General features: G+C 41.4%; 1 protein-coding gene across 5 annotated transcripts in view; it reads right to left on the minus strand.

The window, feature by feature from the left end:
• ITPRID1 (ITPR interacting domain containing 1) overlaps positions 1 to 19,736 on the minus strand; it is a 58,797-nt gene extending 39,061 nt beyond the window's left edge. For 3 of the 5 annotated variants that reach the window (XM_063325543.1, XM_063325544.1, XM_063325542.1), the window contains exons 1-5: positions 19,635 to 19,736; positions 16,789 to 16,988; positions 15,918 to 15,999; positions 10,383 to 10,513; positions 8,139 to 8,273 (exon numbers count right to left, since the gene is read on the minus strand). In XM_063325543.1, the coding sequence (XP_063181613.1) occupies positions 8,139 to 8,265 (127 nt within the window). In that variant the 5' untranslated portion in view covers positions 8,266 to 8,273; positions 10,383 to 10,513; positions 15,918 to 15,999; positions 16,789 to 16,988; positions 19,635 to 19,736. Of the gene's footprint in view, positions 1 to 5,716; positions 5,838 to 8,138; positions 8,274 to 10,382; positions 10,514 to 15,917; positions 16,000 to 16,788; positions 16,989 to 19,634 lie in introns of those variants that run through there. The other 2 variants (XM_063325546.1, XM_063325545.1) reach the window with 2 other exon arrangements.
• Between the last annotated feature and the right edge of the window lie 3,468 nt (positions 19,737 to 23,204).

Raw genomic sequence — 23,204 nt, forward strand, 5'->3', positions numbered from 1 at the left:
ATAGATGGGCTGTAAGACACAAAAAAAAAACCCCAACAAAAAAAAACCCCATGAAAAAAAGACAAAGAAATTAAATCCCCCCGAAGAACGGCTGCTCTTTCCTGAGAAGAGACGAGGTCTGGGAGGCAGCCTGGTGGGCAGGCACAGCACAAAGCACTCAGGGCCCTGATGAGCTGAGTGGGGATGGCTGGTAGAAAAACAGAGCCATAGGCTGCCTGCGAACATCACCTACTTTCTCCTCAACATACATCGGCCTCTGTTAAGTGTTGAGACTCAAATCTTGTGTTTGTGCTTCAGGCTAAGACCGTGAAATTTTAGCATTCTGCATGAGTAAAGTCTGTCACTTCTGAACTTAAATTTTACTAAGAATCTAATTAAATCAGCTTATCAGGGGCAGGAGTGAGAGAAATGGAAGCAAAAGCCTTTTCAATGCGTCACATAAGATGCAGCTGTATGATAGCTCTCAGCTGATCTGTGTCTACATGGTGACATGGTAATTATTAATGACACCAGTGATAATAGCCAGCCCTGCAATGCAAAAGTTTGGCTGACTTAAGCTTACCCTGCCGCTGGAAAATGCTGCTACGACTGTTACATAAGATTACTGCTATTTTTTGCTCCTCACCTTACCTCCAAACATCATTCCTAAGGCTGTGACTTTTTTTTGTTTGTTTGTTTCTCTGGCACAACCCTGCCTCTAACCATATCCACTTCAGCTGCATTTGCTTAAGCAGTGAATGCATGAAGTCATAGTGAAGAGTTCGTGAGAAATACCAGTCTTTCAGGCTTTGTTTTTATCCCGAAGAAGGACAAAAAGTTGAAAAAAAATCAGAATTTGTGTAAACAAAATACATTCAAGTTTAAGTAAGCTCAACGTTAAACTATATTTCCCTACAGTAGCACACTGCCTCACAGAGTTGTAGGTACGTGTAACTGCAGTTTGCACCATAAATCACACCATGTGGTAGGCTGCATCTCCCTTGGGACACCCAGCATTGTGAAATTCCCATGATGTAGCAGACAGCTTGATCAGAAGGATATCCAGACACATGATGGGAAACACTATCCTTCAAAGAATACCATGGAACTGAATTGAGCACTGAGATACGTTTCTCATGAGGTGCTGGGTCATGAGCAAGACGTGTCAGTTCAGACTGAAGACTTGTGAAAGAGTATTTTGATGCAGTTCAATAAAATAAAAAGCTCATTCTTAGGTCTTGCCAAAGCAAAATACTTTGTTCCGAATTTTCAAGGGTCACAATTTTCCTACAGGAAACTTTAGTGTTGCAGACATTCCTATTGGGGAAATCAGTCAACGAATAATTGAGTAATAATGTGATCCAAACTTACAAAACACAATAATTCAACCAGTGATGAATATTTTCTTCTATAGAGTCTTCTAAAAATAAAAAGTTGAGCACTTAAGTAAAGTATTGCCAGATCAGTTTATAGCAATTAACCACCTCATTGTACTTCATTTTTGGTGAATTCTGGAATGCATAAGAAGGTCTAGTAATTTCCATTAGTAATCTGAGGGCTTTTTTCAACCAAATTTGGAAAGCAAGATAAAATCCTGAATTATTCATTTGTCTCTATTCCAATTGTCCATATTCTGGAAGTATCTACTGGTCCTAATGAAAATGGAAAACTAGCTTTTATGATTCTGCATGAATGCATCCTGATGCACAGTTCCTGCATAGCTTGGAATGGGAGAGGCAGTCCGCTTTTGTACACAGGAAGAATTATTGCATCCTTTTTACCAACCAGGGTAAACACAGCACAAGCGATCAACCTTGTTTGCCCAAGGCCATGCAGGACACCTGCAGCAGAACCAGGTACAGATCCCAGCTCTCCTGCCTTTACATTCAGTTTTTCAACCTGAAGGTAAGCAAAGATGGCTCAGAAGTAATCAGCTTGTTGCTGAAAAATACGACGGGCAGGCTTCTTTTCCTTCAGGTTCAACTGAAGCCACTGAGACCATCAGTTTAAGGAGCCACCTTGCTCTCGTGACAGAGGATAGAGGGAAGTTCTGATCTGCAAGATGGCTCAGTTGGACATAAGATAAAGCGGGAGGCATTCTCATTGAATAATCACGATTCAATGGTTAGTACACAAAAACACCACTGACATTGCCCTCAGTCACCACGGGATGCTGAGAATCTGCAGAATCCTTTTTTCCAGTCTTACCAAGCAGTGGTGGTCTATCACTTCTGATAGCAGAGAGTCTTCATCTAGGTACATCCGTGGTGCTCTGCTGCACAACAGAATCCCTCCCTTGTCCACCTCACATCTACGGCCGATCCATTGGCCTGGATCTGATGCCGTGTCACAAAGCAAGTCTGAAAACTGAAGAAAAAGATCTCCTGCCCTTACTTATTGTAAAGCGTCAGCAGCAGTTTTAGAGCTCATCAGCCACTTGACATCTTCTTTGCCCATCATATAGGTTTTTTTTACAAAGCCAACCACCAATGATCAGTGTGGGAAAAAAATTGCTTTCCTGTCCCTTTAGAGAATGTTCTTGGGACAAATAAACCAGGATACTCAACGTTCTTTGAAATCACTTAGATTTTCAGTTGTAGTTGGTCATTTGTCTTTGGGTTGGTACGCTCACTGATTTCTATTTTTACTTTTTAGGAGACCTTGAGACTAATAAAAAGCCATGAGTAAAAGCCTGAAGGAACAGGCTGTCAATCTCCTTTGTGCAGACAATGGGATATATAGCATGAACCGTGTTTCTGAATCCTTTGGCAGAGGGAGTCCAGAGTCTCATCTACTTTTTGTGGCCTCTCAAAGTCCTTTCAGTCAGAGCACTGCAGTTACTCACGAACGGTAAGAAAATACCTGTCACTGCATTCGGACAAAGAAAAAAACCTTCAAGGAAATGGAGCCTCCCATCTGTCAGGGAAGTTGCCAGAAGTGCCTGAGCAACAGAAGGACATCAAAGAAAGGGCAGTAGTGGTTTTCGGGAGTAAAGGCGCAGAGTGAGGCGGAAGGACCATTTTTTCATTTTAGGATGACTCACAGCGGAGGAGACGCAGTGACACACCTTCTCAGCGTTAGAAGTCAAAGTTTAGAACTAGTTTAATTGAAATTAGCTCATTTCCCAGATGAGTAATGCACCAGCCTGATTCTCCATTGCCTGATGACTTGCACAGCCATTTACAGCAGGGCACAATGGGGGTAAGATGCTACAATGGGACTGAACTGTAAATGACACAACATGAAGGGCAATAAAGAGTTTGGCCCCAGATGTGGGAAGTACAGAGGTAACTTCCATTACATTTAATTAGTACTATCACCATTAATTTCCTGTGCATAGACAGCAGAAGACATCCTTTTGATTTCAAATTAATTAACACATAATGATTAATCTGATAGGGTACATCTTTTCAGACAAGAGTGTCCTCTTGATCACAGTTTGGGTGCCAGCACCACTCATCATCTGTGTGTTTTAATTTCTAACTGCTCTCCAGAAGCAAATTTAGCTCTGCAAATCTGTCGATGGAATGAATGACTGGCTGGTTTCCATGTTCTGTGTGTTTTGTTCATTTGATAACACACTGAGAACATCTTGGAAATATCTTTTTTTTTTTTCTTCTCCCCCTCCCCTCCAAGGAGGTTTCAAGGTAGGAATTGAGGGCTCTGCATCAGCGAGAAATTTACAGAAGCTTTCTACTACTGAATGCAAGAAGTGAAAAGTTTCTAAAAATTGAAAAACACATAAACAGTTTATGGCAGGTTCCCAGACAGATTTGTCTCACTTCGGTTGCCAGCATTTAACAGACCCATTCTCCTTGCCACCAACTACAGTAAAGTGTGTTTGTTTCACTGAAATAGGATCTTGAACTTCATCAGCTTCACACCGTATTCCTCACGCTGTATGTTACCTACTGGATAGCGCTGTTAATATTACTCTTCGCTTTCCATTTGTCAAGTGATTACTCAATCACACTTGGTTAATATTTATCCACTTTCTTTCGACGTTTATGAATGCAAACATCTCCATATCCAGGTGCACCAATACTTGAGTAGACAGCGCATGGTTAGCTTTAATATTGAGAAATATGCAACTAAACTTGTAGTTATACAGGTATGAATTAGGAGGCAGCAGCAGCAAATCTCAGATACTTTGACTTAAGGCAGCCGTTAAATTCCCAAGACATTCCATTTCCATACAGAAAAGTATTTGAGCATATTTATGGTGACCAGGCTGTTTCAGTGTGACAGCAGAACACTAAGTATGCTTTTGCAATAAAGAACAGAGAAAAAAAAAATAAAATGCTTTTCTCAGATCCTATGAGAGGTTTTTCCAATATCAACTCTATGAACTCATATATATATAGTTTCTGAATCAATTACTGCATTTAATTAACCATAAAAAAAAGAAGAATATTGGAGAAAACCAAAGAAGAAGTTCCTTCATACTATTACTGCGGAGTCATTTATGTGGTACAGTTGTGTTTGGCATTCTGACTTAGCTACACTTTTATGGCAACTCCATCAAGGAGAAAGCTCATGGTATATATCTACCCATCTCTGCTCCAGTAAACAAGAAGAGAGATGAAGCTAGGACAGTGCCTTCAAGCAGGAACAATCATAATTTCTGGTCCGTAGTATTCGCTCTTTTCAGTTGCCATTTACTGAGACAAACCACTGCTTGAAGACCGAGGACTCTTGTTTTCTGTTTGTCTTACTAGAAGCAAAAGGAGATGACAAAAATCTTTTCAGTCTTCAAATTTAGTCCCTGACTTCGGGCAGCTAACTGAAGCTGAGGTCCCCTTTCCCTGCCCATCAACCTGAGACTCGTTAAGCACACTGAAATCCTAGCTACTGTAGGAAGATACTCATTTATTTTGTCTCTTCAGCATGCCTGCCATTTGCATTGAAAGAAATGAAGGACACTCAGTTTGATATTCAAAGCACCCCTGGAACACCCATGTGAAAACTCACAAGTGAAGTGACTCCAGGCAATGAAGCTTTTCTGGAAGCGCACCAGGTTGTGAAACCTTGTAATAATACTTCAAGCCTTCTCATATGTTAATATAAATTTGGGTAGGTTTCTATCTGTGTGAAGCCTTTGGTAAAATCCCTGCTTGAAGGCCACGATATCAACTTGTACTACTCTTTTCAAAGTAGAAGTCCTAGGGCTGGTTGAGACAATCAGCGTTGCTCACTGTGAATAATGGAATTGGAAGCTGATGGTGCGTCATGCTGCATTTTAATTCACAATGTGAGCTCACTCTTAATTGAGAAGAAACATAAGAGATAACACTAAATAACAATGGCTAAAGATGTTTCCATTTGAAACAGCATAAGACTGTGCTGAAAAGGGAGAGAAAGAGCTGTATTTTAAGCCTCCCAGATACATAAGGGAAAGCACATAAATTCAGTGCATACGTTGTCACAAGCAAGGAAACAAAACAACAGTGAAAATAGTAACAGCAGCGATAATTTTGCGTTACGCTCAGTTTGAGTCTGGTCCTTTTGCTAAAAAACATACCCTGGCTGGACTACAGAGACAGTCTATGAAGCTATGAAAAGATCAAAGCTTTTTGAATCTGGAATTAAGCTCTTTTAACTGGAATTAAAACCAGAAATTAAAAAAAAAAAAAATTATTTCCTACAACATATACAACAGATCAGAAGAGGGGGGGGAAAAAAAAAAGTTTTCCAAAATTTTTAACCACTACAATGAAAAAAATTGATAAGCTCCAACCTGTATGGCTTGATCCAGCTGTTTATATAATGGAATAGTTGCAGGCTGGTGCATCTGCGCCTCTGCTCTGCCACAGACTCAAAGTCTGAATAACCGGAGGACAAGAACTGGTGTTCTTGGCTTGGCTTTCCACCCCCATTATTTATTTCTTTTTCAAAGATAACAGGAAGGGCAAGGAAAGGCTCTTTGCCAAGAAGTGGTGTTTAAGTTGACAGTTTGGACTGATCGTTTTTTGCTAAGCCTCTGCGTAAAGGGAAAGCAGAAATCAGGACTAGTCTAGTTTTTAACAATGGGAACTCTAGAAAAAGACAGGATGGGAAAGAGAGGGTGGAGGAGTGAGGGCAGTGATAACTGAAACAGGGGGAAAAAAAAAAAAAAGAAAAAAAAAATCCAGAAGTTGCTTTGGTTGCCTCCATTTCCAAGAAATATGTTGCTGTCCCTTTAACTCCGTATCCCTCTTTGGCATATGTACCAGGGAAGGATTACACTTTACTAAGGAAGTAATGCAAACTTGTCTTCATTTGGTTACCATGGATATGGCACTATGTGAGACAAAGCCTCCCATTTGCATTGCAAACAACCAGGAGCAGTGAAGGACACCCAACTTGATATTCCGGCCACAGATTGTCCCAGGTTCTTCCTCGTGACTGATCACAAGTAAAACAACCACCAGCTTTGGGTCTGCACTTGGTACCAAGAGAACAAGGGTAAGGGATGTTGCATTTCAGATGAAGAAGGAAGAGGCAGAATCACACACATCTGCAGCACAAATGCCATTTCTTCTGCTACCTGGTGTGAAATAGCTAACGGATAGGTATGGCGATCATTTAGCTTTCCAGCTTTTCCCCCCTGGGGTACTAGAGCTGAATCAATATGTTGGTAATCTGGAATAAGTGATTTCCACAAACACTGGAATGAAATAGGAAGCGGCCAAGCTTTATGATTGCTGGGCTTTTATGCAACAGTTTTTATCTAGCTGAGTGTCCTCTTCATTCTGCAGAAGTACTATATAAAGTACCTTAATTTTATACAAAATCCAGTTAAATGAGCAAGATGAACAGTCCCCTAAGCAGACCTAGTGGGAACCAGCACAGTACAGTTAGTAGCAAAGAGGGAAATTGTCTTGTTTCCCTAAAACAAATTGCAGATGATTGTTTGTCTATTAGATTGCTAGATTGTCAGTAATTCTTTTTTATTGCTTTAAGCTCTGCCAGATATATAGTCACACATCATTTTTATTTCAACTGACATGGAACACAAATGGTATGACCCTGCTTCTATGGACAGAAATGGCCAAATTGCCACCGGTTTGAGTGAAAAAAGAACCGGATCCCAAGTAGTTAGCCCACATCCATGAATTGAGGGTTTTCTTTCCAAGGGATCTTAGGCACAGATTAACCAGAACAGTAGATCAGACATTTGGCAAAAACATTGTTTCCTCCCTTAGCACTGGACTAGGCCAGTCCCTGATGGGGCCAGGGCAACTACATCATTCCAGGATACTCTTCTTTGCTCCCCACTTCAGGAGAGTGGCCCGCAGCTGGTCACAGGACAGCAGCACCACCTAAGCAGCTTTCCTTTGATAAGAAAGGTGCATCCAGATCTCCCTCTGTCCTTACAACAGCGTTCTCTGTGGGTATGGAGGAATAATTAGGACCACCAACCCTTCCGTTGCTCACCAAAGGGTCCAAAAAATTATAGTTTTGCACCAGTATAATCCCACTCACATCAGTGGATTTGTTTCCTGCTTATGTCTGCGAGCGAGAGAAGCATCAGTCCCAGATGTGTTTGCCTCTTCCCTTTCTTCTAAAGCAAGCAGCTGACACCATGCCTAGCCCCCGAACGCATTTTCTGACACTGTGCCCATGGGGAGCTCAAGCCCACTGCCGTCATGCCCCTGAGCAAACATCATGAGCAAAGAACCGGGAGCTTTGCAGGAGGGTTAAGTTCCCTCTTTGCTCTGCTGTCCCACCTCAGCACCTTCCTTGAACTCTCGTTCAGACCCCATAGTGGCACAGTAATATGCTCCCTTGACACCGGTTTTAGAGGCGCACAGCAGCATCACCAGACCAAGACCTTCACAAACCCTGAGGATTATTTCAGACATTTCCAGCAGCCCTAATGCAAGTTAATTACCGACGGGACAGAACCTGCTAGGTGCTTCAGGAAATGTTCTGCTGAGGAGAGCGACAGGGAAAGGGGCAAGTGTTAAACACAGAAATACCACCCCAGCCCTGTGGTGCCTGTGTAAGCACCACCAGACTTATATGCATACATTTCAGTCTTTTCCTACCCTTTCGGAGCACCCAGCAATGAAATATAGCCCTGCGTCTACTCTTTCCTCCTCCCTCCCCGCACCAGCCCACAAAGCAGGTCAAGAAGGGAGAGGGAGGAGGGTGAGACTTGAAATGGGAGCAAATACCTGGACCAGGAGCTCTCTCTGCGTGCCTCCGACAGCTCTCCAGGGCTTCCCGGTCCTCAGCCTCCCCTTGCAGTGGTGCAGAACGGGGACGTGTTGCCCATGGGCTGCTCTTAGTGCTCTTCCACATGCACCCCGCTGCAGCAACAGGAAAGCATGGTAAATGCCGGTGCCCACCTGTCCTATCAGGCCAAAGCAGATGCAAACCCTGACCATTACATAGGTCTCCTTGAAAGCAGAACTTAGCATTTCATTTACTTTTAGTCCCAGCCTCCTGCCCTGTAGGATCCTTCCCTTCCTCTGCAACAAAATTGATTACAAACAGTTTTCTTGGCATTTCTTTAAGAAATTAGTGCACCAGCCAGTAAAGATGCAGTGAGGCAGGCGGGATGGTAGGTCTCGTGAATGACAAAATGACTCAGAGTGCATAATCTATGAAAAGCACTGTCCTCGCTAATGTCTGAAAATAAATTTGGGCTCATTCCTCCAATCAATAGGTCTGTTCCCTCTGCATGTTCAGTCCTCTGTTTATTTTAGTAAAAAACTTTTTGTTGCTTTAATTCTATTAATTCTGCACAACGACAAGAGGGATGGGAAAAGCAGCATTCCCTTCCTCCTCACATCAGCACGACCGCAAATTCTATATGGTAACACTGAAACTATAAATGGTAGATATCCTGCTATTTCCACTGGTTTCAAGGGAGTTACAGACAGATATCCCAGAAGAGGTAAATGGCCTGCTATTTTTATTTTCAGCATTGTCAGAGCCAGGAATAACTCACCCTGACTCTTACGGACAAGGATAAATTTGCAGAACTGGAATTTAGAACATTTTTTTTTTTGCTCTTGATAAAACTAGGATCTTTAAGTCATAAAGGATATAGCAATAGTTAAGTGTATTGCCCCTTGTCATTCTTACAGGGCTCTTTTCGAAGCATAGCATCAGTGCAGACTATTTTTATATCCGTTGCTATTTATAACAATACAGTTCAAGTGGAATCTGGTTCTCACCAACCTTTATATCCCTACCCCACCCTCACATACGAGCTCAGACTTCTTATTTGATGACAACAGTTCAAAAAACCAGTGCTGATTATGGGATGGGAAAGCATTTCACTAGCATCTCATGTAATGTCCTAACGTGAAGAAGCAGACACTGATTCTGCTGGCTTGTAGCTAGTCATACCCGATTTTGCCATAATTTTGGAACAGATTTGGTTAGCTTTAGGTTTAGTTCACAAGCAGCCTGGCTGACTTCAGTCAGAAGCTAGCACGTTTGGTATGTGTCAGCATAGAAGGAAAGAAATTAGATAAGGCTGACCTGATCTTAAAGGTCTTTTCCGACCTAAATGATTCTATGATTTTATGATTCCTATCTCAGATCAGAGATACTACATGTTCACCAGAATTTCTCTAACAACTGTTTAACGATAATTAATCCCCTCTTCCTCTCTTCAGTTCAAAGTTTCAACTGATTTTCCTTTCATATGGAAGTAGACAGGTTTTGCCCCAGATTACTCCTGATTTAACTGGCAGTCACTTTAGGTCTAGTTCTGAGACCACAAAAGTAAATTGAAAATTACCGGCTGAGAATGTGGTTCAGGCTTCATCCCCACCAAACTCTGCTAGCCACCACGAACATTAATTTCCCCCTCTGTGAACTGGCACAGGAAACCCTGAGGGCAAACATTTTACTTTTCTGTGTTGATAAGAGTATGCTTTGCATACCAGGGGCGGGCGGGGCGGGGGACGGACAACAGTAAGTATGTGTAATCTTTTGTGCTGTAGGCCAGATTTTATGTCCTTTAGTCAAACAGAGATGTCATTTAAACAATTGCTAATCCTATCTCTATGTCTGAGAAAACAAAGAGTATAGTCGATAAGTCAATAACTTAATCTGATTTTATATGGACCAGTAAAACTACATGGCTCAATATCTTAGATAGTGGTATCATTAGACACTGTATATTTAATTACTCAGTGACACAAGCTTCAAGCTTTAGCTGCTGGAAATGGCATTGTCCCATGCACATGGAGTAATACAGTATGAGACACAGTCCTGCTATGATAGACACTCCTTCCTTCTCTGCTAAATGCCTTTTCATGCAGTGGAACAGCAGAAAAGGAATTTTGTCCTCCAAAGATACTCCCCTTGGCATCACCCTTCTGCCAGCAGTGCTTGTCTGGGGTAGGCTTACAATACAAAGCAGCTTTGATAAAGAATAAGGGAAAGTAAACAAGGCTTACCTTGGCCAGCATGGGTACCACAGAGCACGCTCTAATGTTCCTTCAGAAGCCAGAGAATGGATGGGTGAGACTCCAGCAGCTCTCCCATCTCAGCTCAACAGCTCTGAAAACCTCTTGCAGCTTTCCCGTTCCTAAAGGAGAGAGGACAAACATTTGCCTAACCTGGGCTGATATTTTCATAATCGCCACCCTTTCACGCCAAAAAGAAACCTGTTTTTTCAAATGCGCTTTGTCTACTCTGTGTCACGTAAGTGTTTCCAAGAATAGACGCGTTCAGGAAGTTTTGTATTGTTGAGCTTTTTCTTAAAGTGGTGTGGGAAGTTGACGTGGCGCAGATTTTAGGGCCGGCAAGACCTGTTGTGTTGATACCACAAGGGTATGAGAGTCATACATTAGCGCAAAGCACTCTGGGCAATCCTGTGGGGTGAGGCAGACACAGGCTGGGAAGAGGTCCCAACAACATCCAAAACTGGACTGCCTTAACGTGGTCAGTCCACACCATCTTCTACAGGTGTGAAGGTTCAGATGTCCGCAAGAAGCCAGCCTGCCCAATTGTCAGACAGGTGCCGGGGGGGGGACCACAGAGTTCATCAGAGCGATAAAAATTCCTGGTGCCTTCGCGACTCACGGAAATGGCACAAAGCACTCTCAAACATCAATCCCAAGAACAAACAAGACTCTTAAAACAAAGAGGGGAGCTAACAAAAACAAACTCAGCACTTGAAAACTAATGAAAATAACGCCACAGCCAAAGCCTACAAAGCTGCTCTCATCAGACTTGAAAAAAAATAAATAAACAGCCTGACAAACAACAAATCCAACCTTGCAAATCTACTCTCAGCAGCACAATGCTCCCGCACACGCGGCTGCTGCAGAGTGTGCCATTTCAGTGGGGGGACAAGGACACTTTCTATAGCTCCAGTCCACTGGAGTCCACACGAGTATCACCCAGGGCAAATTTCGTATCCTCAGCTTGGCTCTGCCTCTGACTTCCACTAAGTATTTTGTGCAAGTAATTTGATTTCTCTGTCTCTACACTGCACCCCTTGTAAAATAAGGATTCTAGCAACCCGGCACAAGTATATTAAGGTACGCACACCACTTTACACATTAATATTATATACTCCCTATGGCCATCTAAAGTCAGTCCTCACTGTGGATGAAACAATCACATGCTATAAACTCAGAAAGCAATACTTGTGAGGGAAAGGAAGCCCTCAAGCAGCCTTTTGACCAGGAATCCTGACCAGAAAAGTCTGCATAATGTGTCCCTCCATGCCTATTGAAAGCTCAAAGTTCATGCTGGACAGGCTTCATGAAATAACCAGATCATGAAACTGTAGTCAAGTAGGTTAACTAAACCAATACTTGGACTAGAAAAAACAAGATCCGGAAAAAACCTAGGAATCCAGTCTGGATCCCTGTAAGTGTAATTTATCCTTCCACCTTTCTTCCTCCCAATCTTCTCCTACACTTTTTGGCTTCCCACCTCATCAGTGAAGAAGTCCAAACCACAAACCACTTCACATGTAACTTCAGTCCATTTGCTACCCCTCCTCACTCATGCTTGAGGATAGATGTACAGAACTGGACACAATATATGCACAACAGAGCTGCTCTGATCTCCATCAAACTCCTGGTGCACAGCGCTAACTAGTTTGCACTATTGCACTTATTTAGCAGAGATAAACAAGTTTAACAGCACTGGTTGATGTTGGTGCAAGATGCAGCGAGATGCCCAGCAGAGCCTGCAGGGATGTCTCTACTCACAAAGTTGTGTTGCATGATTCTATGATGTTCACACAGCAAACTCACCCTCACAAAATTTATTTTCCCTGGTGAAATCCCAGCCTTTTTAAGAGGGAAAAGGTCACATAGCCTGGATTCGCAATTTATCTGCACTTGTCCTCCCTTTATTTCCAGAGCATTCAGTGGACCATTATACTAAATAGATGAAGTGAGAAAAATCAAATTAAAGAGGCCAACAGAATTAAACCAGCTTCTTTTCCACAGCTTTTTAACTGGCAGACACTGTATCCCAATGTCTTTGCAACAGCCAGTATGATGCAATTTATCATTACCACGAACAAGATTTATTCACCATACAGAAAAATCCTTCCATGATGATTTTCATCAGGACTCAGAAACTGGATTTCAAAGACAACATCCAGTGTGTAACTGCTGGGTCAGATAGTATTCTCAGTTTTCTCTCTAAATTTTCCACATATACAAAATCCTTTGATTTTGTTTAGATTTCTGATTTTCCCACCATTCTTACTTAATATTTCCCTCTTTTTTGCCAAAAACTACCAACTCTTTTGAACCCACTGAATGTTTCTATTTTAGTAATATCAAACCAACTAGTTTTATTGTTATCATTAAATTTGAAAATACGTATATTAACAAACTCCATTTCTATGTAAAAAAACCTTTTTCTCTGTAAAGAAAAAAAAGTCTTATGATGAAAATGTTACAATGGCACATTTTGAACACGTCCAGAAGAAAAGCTATCCTAAGCAGTTTTGGGTCAAGAGCTGGTCAAGATGAACTATTTCTATAAAATGTTCTATAAAATGTTCCATAAAATGTTCTCGTTTTGGCAGACCAACATTTTTAATGAGGAAAAAAATCAAAAAATGTTCTAAGCAACTTTATCTCTAATTCCTTTCCCTGTTCCTCCCTCAGTCTCAAATTACTTTGAGAGCCATGTCCTTTTAAGAGACACGTCTGTCTTTTAGGAACAAGTGTTTTAAGTTCCTGAGAGACGCAGTATGATGAATATGGTTGCCAAGGGGCGATGAGCTGCTCCTCAGGTTTGCAGGCAAACATTGTGCATTTGGTGGGAAACCACAGCGCAGTCACCTCCTTCTCTCCACGTAGCCTTTCACTTTCCATAAAGAAAACCTTGGCTGGGATTTCAGAGTGGATACACTTTGTTGTGGCCCTCGATAGAGGATGAAAGGCACATACTTGTCACCTCAGCTCTGTACGGGCCCCAAGAGGGGACTATCCCAAAAAGCAGGTACTAAAATGTTGCTCATTCATTACTGGGGGATTTAGTCTCACCCACTCCAAAAGATGTGGGATTGCACTGACAAAGCTGAGGTTCTATTTTTGGTAGACAGAGTGGATTTGCACAAACACCCCAAGAGCCAAACTGCCCTCCTGACCTCACTGTGACCCACTGAATCCAGAGCAACTGTCCAGAGTTTACACTCAGAAGCAGCAAAGCGCGTGCTTAGAATTAAGGACAGCTTTCGCTGTTTTCTGACTTATGCTTGAAATTAAGGAAGCTGGACTCAGCCTTTCAGCAGTAGATTTTCTGTCAACTTTTCTGCAATAATCTTTTAAATTTTCCTTCCCCATCTCCTTAAAAAAAAAATAATAAAAAAAATCAAATAGCTCAGCTTCTTCCTCAGAGATTTACAGCCACAGATGCCTTCTGTACAAATAAAATCTAAAAGTTTGGTTGATGACCTGTGACACTGAAGTGAAACTATTCCTCTCAGAGCTATTTCTAGAATACTAGGCAAAAAAAAAAAAAGATAACATTTTTCAACAGGACAGTCATTAATAAAGAGCTATTTGCATGTGTGCCTGTGTCTGCTTTTCTATGGATGCATATGGGAAGTGTACAAAATTAGAAGTAAGTGCTGAAAGTATATTTTTCCAGCATTCTCTGTGAAGTTAGCCAGAAACATGACAAAGAACAAATTTGGATGGAGAAACAACTAATATGTGCTCTCTTGCAACCCACAGCGCAAAAAGCTCATTCTGGGCTCTTGCCATGTCTCTTCTGTCCCCTTTTTGTCACACGGGAGACTCCAAGTCAGAGTGCTAAAGACAATTTGGGAACACAGCACATAAATGACAGGGCCTGTCCCATCCTATGACTGCATGCTCCCTAGAGACATATGGTTGGAAAGTTTCCAAAGAACTTACTTTCCCCAGTGAAAAATGGGTTTATGTTGAAATTGAGATTCTTATGAGAATGAAGCTTTCGCAAGCTGGGTCATTTTTTTAGTGTCTTTTTTTTTTTTTTTAATTGTTTTTAAACAAACACATACAGAAAGAAACTCCAGTGTTTTCACATCCCATCTTCCCACTCTCCTATTGTGTTACCACCGGCAAACACTGCTCACCAACTACAAAAAGTGGGTAAGGCCCCCCCCCTTTTTTCTTTATTATCTTCAGAACTTTGTCAATAACAAAAGTGTGCGTACACTTGTATAGAAAACAGTTAGCTGGTGTCTAGAAAATGGTACTGTGACTTTAAGGGAACATTTTCAAAACTGCCATAATCTAGGAAATCTATATGGCCATAATTTTCTATTTCTCCATGCCTGCATACAGATTAATACACTGTCTATGCAAAGTCTGTTGGTTGTTATCATTCACTAAGTGCCCTTTATGGGAGGAGATAGAAAAGGAGATAGAAAATTACGTATTATGTAACTATGATTCAGATCATAAACCTTTTGGATCGTAGAGAAAGTTTAGAAAGACAGACTCTATTAGTAAGTGCAGAATGACAACCTTCTTCCAAATCAAATCCATCTTCCATACAGAAAGGAGTAAAATGATTCTACTCTCACTTACATGATCTAATTTTATCCTTCCTAGGGGGTCTGTTCATTATTTTTACAGAAAGGATGCTGCAGGAATGGCTGCCACAGTCAAAATGATTTATATAAGAACAAATATTTTGGCGTCACTCTGTCTTTTCTTTAATATTTCAGCATTTGCGACATCCTCCCTAATATTCCTTGGGCCTGTATCTTTTTGGTACTGAAGAGAGCTGACAATCTTCTAATATGGAAATATTCCAGTTCCCCTTAGAAGATCACTGCAATAAAATACACTGAGAAAGCAGAGCAACAGCACTTGGACACAAATGTTTATGAAGAGACCTGGATAATATGTGATTAATTGAACAGACGTGCAAATTTCCACCAGCAGAGGTCATTTTCACTCTATAAGGAGCTCCTAAAAAGCTCTGTCTTTTTATCTAAGGGACTATCTTAAAAACAGTCCCAATACCCTGGGTATTCTTCATCAAAGCAAGTAATGTGGGGTGGGATATAGAGAATGTTAAAAAGCTTAAGCAAATGCTCTTAATTTGATCAAACAAATTCAGTCTGTGCTGTGAAATATCAACAAACCCCCTGCCTTCACATTTCTTGTGCATATGGGATTGGCCAGTTTAAGCAACCCTGATGGTCTGAATATTTTTCCTGAGCAATTATATTTGTCTGCCTATGCCTAAAAACTTGCCTATGCGACACTAAAACTTCATAGAAGTTTCGGTAAAAATGAAGCGGGCAAATGGGAGCCATCTGTTTTCTCCCTTCTCTTCCTCGTGTCTACCAGCATCATCTGCGACTCCCTCCCCAGAAGGCCAAATCCCTCCCTCACATACACAGCCCCAGTGGCACGGCTGTCGTTGAGGGGTGTCTCTGACAAATTGGCTGTGTGTACAAGGACGTGCAAATGCGTGCCATTCACACGAAGATCAAACTTTGAACTAATACATACCAACATCTGAGTTTCAGGAAGGGGGGTGCATTTTAGGTTGTTAGCTTTAGCAAAGGTAAGCACTGTTATTCAGAAAAGGAACCTGGAATTAGAAAAAAATAATAATAAAAATTACAAATTAAGAAATACTTGTTAGGCACAGTAATGGCAAGAACGTGAGAAAGCACTAAACTGTTGTACTGTAACAAATTAAAAATAGAAACAACGGGAAACAGGAAATTTGATAAAATGTGCAATTGTCCAAAATGAACATTGTAAGTAACACAATGATTCAGAAAATGAGTAGACGTGTATGAGAGGAGAGTTGATAGTAAATAACCATCATACAATCTTACTGGGAAACACGCCCATGCTGGACATCAGGGAGTTTTGATTTTTGGGGTTGTCTTGGCATCTTATGGGTGGTAGATGCTTAGAAATCTTCCCTTTACATTGCCTCGCTGACATTAAAAACACCTCCACTCACTGGCCAAACACCTCTTTACTGTTTAATTTTTTACTTTGCTGAAACTACAAGTTTCCACCATAAATATCTGGTGCTGCCTGCTGAAGAAACACAGTACAAAAGCAGTACTGTTTAACATTTTCACAGAGCTTATCATCTGTAATGTTCCATGATATTTTCGCCACCCTAACAGGGGCCAGGATCCCACTGCACTAGACACTGTGTAAATGTTATAAGCACGTACTATCTTCTAAGTACGTAGAAATAATTTCTAAATCATTGCATTGCAAAGAACATAATTTTATAGTTCCTTCGGAGTTATAGAACATTTTTCTAGCAAGATATATGAATTTCTTGAACTGACAGATCAACTGTTGCTGTCTTTCACACTCAGCATTTTGGTGAACTTTCTACCCCAAAACTTACTGTGGGACTAGGTGATGCATGTGAAACTGCAGAGATGGTGCTATTTTGTCTGTCTGGTGTTTTGAGACGACCAATATGTGTTGACCTGTTATAAATCAGTCCCAGGACTGAAAGTAAATTCCAAACTGGCCTGTGGACAGGCTGGTGTCTTGCACAGTAACATGCTCAGCAAAGTTGGGCTTGAGTTTGATCCAAAGCTCCTGAAAGACAGTGGGAAAACTTTGAATTAGGCCTAGCAACAAAGATAGGAAGGGACAGGTTTCCTTTATAAGTGCCATGAGGACTGTTATTAGGGGCAACAGGAAAGAGGGAGGAAAGGATGTGAAATATCCCTTTTAAGTCTGAAAACACTGCTCGGCAATCACTATACAGGAATTAACGCTTGGCAAAGCAATAATATCCCTATTTCTCCTTGGTTTACACCAAGGACCAAAAGGGGAGTTGAAGGAGATTAATTACTTTGCCTGCTAATCAATGCGAAGACATATTTTTCTGCTCCTCCATCTCATAATTTTTATTTCATCTAGTTTGGGTTTTTTTAGGGTTGCCAGATGTCCCAGTTTCACTGGGACAATCCTGGTTTTTGAAGGTACATCCCATCTGCTCTTGAAAATATTTCTGTTCACTGCTCTCTTGTTGATTGTGTGCTTTTAGAGCAGCCAGCCAGCAAAGGACTGCAGGAGAGAGGCTGATAAATTATTATCAAACTATAAAAAGCTGCCCATATTTCCCCAACGCTAAAAAAATTAATTCGGCAGGGAGACTTTTTTGCAAAATGTAAATGGTCACCGTGGCACACAAGAAATTATGATTACAAGTCCCACTGCTGCTCAGAGATCACCCCTTAATGTGCATACATTTCAAACCGGGAGCGGTGCTTCTGCCCTTCCTGGCCTGCCTGAGAGCCCATCATAGAAGAAGCCCTGGACTTTTTGATAGTGCAGATCCTCTAAAATGGGATCTGTGGGGGAGGACATGCAGGAAAACCTCACACCAAGAGCTGGACTTGGAGGCAGCAGCAGTGCACATGGCCATCGAGAAGACCCATGCTGCATCCCTGACCCAGAGAAGTCCCCCAAGGAAGTAGCAAGGGAAGAAGTCTACAGCTTAATTAGCCCAAAGTATCTAGAGAAAGTGAAGGCTTACTCCTACATTTTCAGGTCCAAATTCATTTCACAGCTGCTAGCTCCCACGAATATATCATGATTAGAATGAATGTATCATGATATTATTCCTAAAGCTCCAACTACTGGAGTCATGTGAACCTTTAAGAATCAAAGCTGTTCATTATGTGAGTTTGTGGTCCTCTTTACAAAAAAAAGCTTGCAAAAATCAACTGTGAAAGCACAAATGAAAAGTGTGCCAAGTCAGTTATTTTCCATTCCTTTTCATGGTGTTCTTCTGAGGCTTGACTCATGTTTTCTGAATGCTTGCGGAGAACAGGAGAAGATCAAGAAAGAGAGAAAGCAATGACACCTCAAATGGGAGGTCATCTTCCACCAATCTGGTGCCATGTTTGCAAACAAATCCCATCACAATATCTCCCCTGCATTTCCTCAGACTTAACCACATTCACACAACCACCTCACTTTGTTCCAGCAAATGTCTCATCAAAAACTGCCTTTGTCAAAAAGATTACAAAGGACTTGACAACATCTACACCGCAGGTTGCACTGAAAGTAGAGGCATAAAACTTCCAGAAGGTAAGAAGCATAACTGCTTCCCTTTTCTCCCACAAAGTATGGGGAATTAGAGGGGAAGAGAGATCTGTATTTTTCACTTATCTGTCAATATAAACACATATTTGAGCTCTTTAAGAAATAGAAATATGGTAAATATATTTCAGCTAGTACATCTAAAGTACTGTTTGTATCTTTATAAACTAGACCAGTACAAACCTTTTCTTGTAAATAACAGCATACTGGAGTACCAAGTTTGTGGTGAGAGAGAGGGCTTATCAACTGATAGAGTTCAAATAGGGGAAAGTGGAATACCAGAAATAAATAAATAAAAAAAATCAGTCTTACTTACATGAAATGTAAAAGGAAGATTTAATCCATGAAACTCAGACATCTAGAATGGGATTTGTTTGTCCCAATGACCCACCGTACCTGGACTCAGGCTCACTAGCTCAGGCACAGAAATACGCACTCCAGACAGCTGGAGTGAGATAGCATGCATCCTACTCCTAACGCTCTCATACAGATAGAGGAACACCTGTTTATAAAGAGTTTGGAAAGCAACCATAACTGCCCAATACTTATGGAACATAGCAAACCTGGATATTAAGTACTAACAACATAATTACCTTTGAGCACACCTGAATCATAAGGTACTAATACTGTCTAGGACTGGTAACTTCACCTGAAATACTTATTCGGAACAGAAGTACAGCAATGAGACTATGATTGTCTTGTTTTCTTGGGATAAAAAATTTGGCGGGACAACAACTTTATTTTTTTTCCTCTGCATTTCCAATTGACAGGAGAAACTCTAGAAATGCTCATCCTGCCTTTCCAGCTCTGCCTTCAACATTCAGCTGTCTCACGATCCAGCAAAGTCCTTCTGCTTCCTCTTCCTCAGGATAAACGTCTTGCCTCCAAACACAAGCTCACTGGAGCAGAAAATTCCTTTTTTCTTGCATTTCAATGTCCAACTTAGAAGCAGGTGCTTTGATAACTGTCTCCATCCTGCTGCAAGGCTCTTTTAAGCACAGCGCGTGACACCTCCACATCTCCTATGGCACTGTAGTGGCCCATCCTGGCCATGCCTGAGCATGACCCGCACACCCCTCTCTGGCAGGAGGTTTGGGGAAGAAAACTCCGAGCTTGTGCTAAATGAGGTACCTGTTACAGCATTGCTGTGTCAACGTGGGGTCCTTGCATAGATGCCATGCTTTTAGTGAAGCACACAACAGGCTGGTTGCAAGCTCACGTATCACAAAGCACTGAAATTAGATTAAAAAAATGAAGCACATCGGTTGGCAAACATGAGTACCAGCAGTTTCTAACAAATGAATTCAAACTCTGCAACTGTGTGCAACCTACCTAAACTTGCTCTGTCCATTCTGATGGCATAAATAGGACATAGGTTTGACTGGTAGCAGAAGTATGGAAAGCACTTGAGAGAAGGTTCAGAGATCATGATTCCCTAATACTACAGCAGACATTTCATACTGGCATGCTTTTTAAAACTAAAACTCCACCTGTAAAATACACATTTTTTTTGCATGCAAGGTGCTATTTGCAGAGGTGGAGAGATATACCTCAAAGGTCACAAGACAGGTAATTACTCCTCAATATCTTAATTGACCCAGTCTGTGGATTCAGCTGACCACAGTACTTGCCTGTATTGTGTGTATAATATTAGACCTATATAATCTGCAATATAAGGAAGTTATAAAGTTTATTGCCAAATGCCTGTAGAGGAGTCAAAACATCTCTACCACTTACCAGCAAGCCCCTCAATAATTCATATAGCAATGCCAGCAATAGCGGTGCCACCGTTTACACAAAAGATTTGCAGAAAGTCTTTCTGGCTGTTATATCCTATGTTTTCAGTAACGATGCCAGTCATTTTTCATTTGACATTTGTTCTATCTGCGTTAAAAAGACGTTAAATTAAATTTTAAAGCTGCACAGATAGACTTCTAGGTGCATGGAGTGGAGCAGCGCAAACAAAGCCTCTTGTCATTTTTCACTTGTCTCCACATGGTGATTTTGTTGCTTTCATCAAGGACGGGAAAGGCACTTTCACTCAATAAACAATCTCAAGCGTTACACTTAAGTTAAATTTTCTGCAAACAAAAAACCTACACTTGGTGTTTGCATAAAGCTACTTTGGTTTTGGGGTCCCTCAGACCTCTCTTCTCCTACTAGGTGAAGAGCAATGAACAAGTATGAATAAATCTTATAGTCCAGGTGTACTGAATCCGTCACTTCCAGGATACATCCGATTCACGCAGTGTTTACCACAAAGGCTGTCTGCGTACATGTACCGTATCTGATGTTCCCCAAATACTGCCCACTTACTGAGCAGCGCGTGTGCAAGTATTTCTGTCCAGGAAATGCGCTAGGCTCACTCTTGTTATAAAATGCAGCTTTCATAGTTCGATTAGTTTCCTCTATACCCCACATCAGTTCGGCACTTCACTGCATGGTTTGACACGGAATTTAAATATCAAAGTAAATGCATTTTATACCAGAACTATTGTCATCACTTAGTCCAACCTGGATACAGAGAGATCAAGCAAAGTGTGGCCACTCATTAATTCCAGAGACCAAAGAGGTTAAACTCAGTAGACCTCTAAACTACAGGCAACCGCTCAAAAAACCAGTGCATCACTAGAGTATTGTATGTTCTATGAGCGGGTTAAAAAGCAATCGCAAAAGATCCAAAGACAATTCTGCCTCTAGGATGAATTAATTCAGAGTAGGGAAAACAATGCTGTTAAATAAGAAATGACACAAACTTTTATTTGAACTTGAAACAAATCAGATCACAGACCTTTGAGGAAGTGTAAAAGATTGTATTTGATTGTTTTCTACTTCTTACCCTTATTTTCTATAATTGTGATCAAGACAGGAAGGGCCAGCACTGCAATACAAAAGAAGAAAACATTATTAAAAGTGTTCTCACTGTGACAGGCTAAAGCATCAAAAACATTGTGAAATGCCTTTATTAAATATGTAAAGCTATTGTAAATACATGCTTAAGTGCTTTATTGTGCTTGAAATGCAGACTTTTATTTCTCAGACAAGATGAAACAGAATAAAGAAAGAGAGAAAGAGGAGTTGCTTTGAGTCCTACGTTGCACATCTGGTACTACAGAAGCCTTACAGCAAAGGGTTTTGGCAGAGCCAAGCACCAGGCCTGGCTGCTCATGGTCCCATATGCAGCAACCCAGCACAACAGAGTAAAGAGAGATAAGGTGACCATCACCCCAGCTTGGACCTCTTGCTTTCCACAGCCAAATAATTCAGCAGGCAGGAGGCAGGGAGAAGGGCAAAGCAGCCCAAACTGCAGTGCTCAACTCTGTGCCTTTCCTTCCTTGCTCTCTAAAAAATGCTAACAATGGTCATGTTGCTGGCCTCATAGAAGTTGCATCTTTAGGGAAGCACAGGAGACCGCTACAAGGGCTTTCTCAGGTGGCATGCCTTGGGTCAGCCTTTGCCCTTGGGCTCCCATGCTCTCACATGGCCCCACAAGGCTTGGAGACTCCTCTGACACAGCTCAGCCCCCGCCATTGGTTCCTGCACGCAGGGAACAAATCACTGGTCAATCACCCATGCCTTTTTTGTCTTTTGCAAAACAGCCTCAGCTGGGAACCTGAGCACAGAACGATATTTGATAACTGCCCCCAAACGTTTGCTGGGAAGTTGCTTATCTAGATCCACCGAGTCGATTTCCCGCTTGGTTATCCAGCTGGATAATGTCTACACGCAGGGAAATATTGCATCTCAGCAGAATGATATTGTATTTTGTCTCACAGATAAGATTACATATGGGATTTCCAAAATTGTTATAGATCGGTATTTTAAGTGATTGCACAGCAGCTCCATGTCTGCTATGTGCCTCAGTAGCAGATAGGATACTTCCTAGTCCTAAACACAAAACAAGCCTCCTGTGTTTTAATTCAAAAAGGCAGCGGAGCCTTAAAGCCTGCAAGCATAGATAGACCCACTGGCACCTATTTGCTTCAGAAGCTGGACAAGAAATCTTTATCCAAGGTTAACCTACCTACTTGAAGCGTATGGAGATTATACATAACCCTTGGCCAGTTGCACTTATATTTGCAATAGTTTTAATACACATCACCGCCGTTATAACAGCTCCTGAGCAGTCCCCAGTCTCTAATGGATTTATCTTTATGCACTATATTTTTCTTAGATGGATGGAGAACAAAGTCTCAAGAGAAACTAAGTGACCTGCTTCAGACCACCTAGGAAGCCTGGAGCAGGTCAAGACTTGGCATATCCTCCTTCTCAGGCCCATCATCTCCCCTTTCTGAAGGAAGGGAAGAGAGTCTATTTTCAGAGGATCAGAAATAAAATCTATACAAGAGCAAATTGCCCAGAGCTGACCATCCCAAATATGAATATTTGTATGAATACTTTTGCATAACACGTCCTGTTCTGGGACGATATTACACCCCTTTGGCTTGTCTCTGCTTCAGGTTTGGAATACTTAGCAGTGATGAAAATTTGGGTCATTTCTGCCTACAAACTAGATTTTACATGGGCACATCACTAACAGTATGGGAGCCCCCTCATCATTGCTATGGACAGATGAGGCTGTGCAAGCTTTGGCGTTACACACATAAACCACTCGTTTAGTACAAAGTGGATATATTTTCTCCAAGGCAAATAAAACCATTTTAACTTCTGCCTATGACTTCACGGGAGATTTGAAGAATC

Source organism: Chroicocephalus ridibundus, chromosome 2 (genome assembly GCF_963924245.1).
Source record: "Chroicocephalus ridibundus chromosome 2, bChrRid1.1, whole genome shotgun sequence".
NCBI lineage: Eukaryota > Metazoa > Chordata > Aves > Charadriiformes > Laridae > Chroicocephalus > Chroicocephalus ridibundus.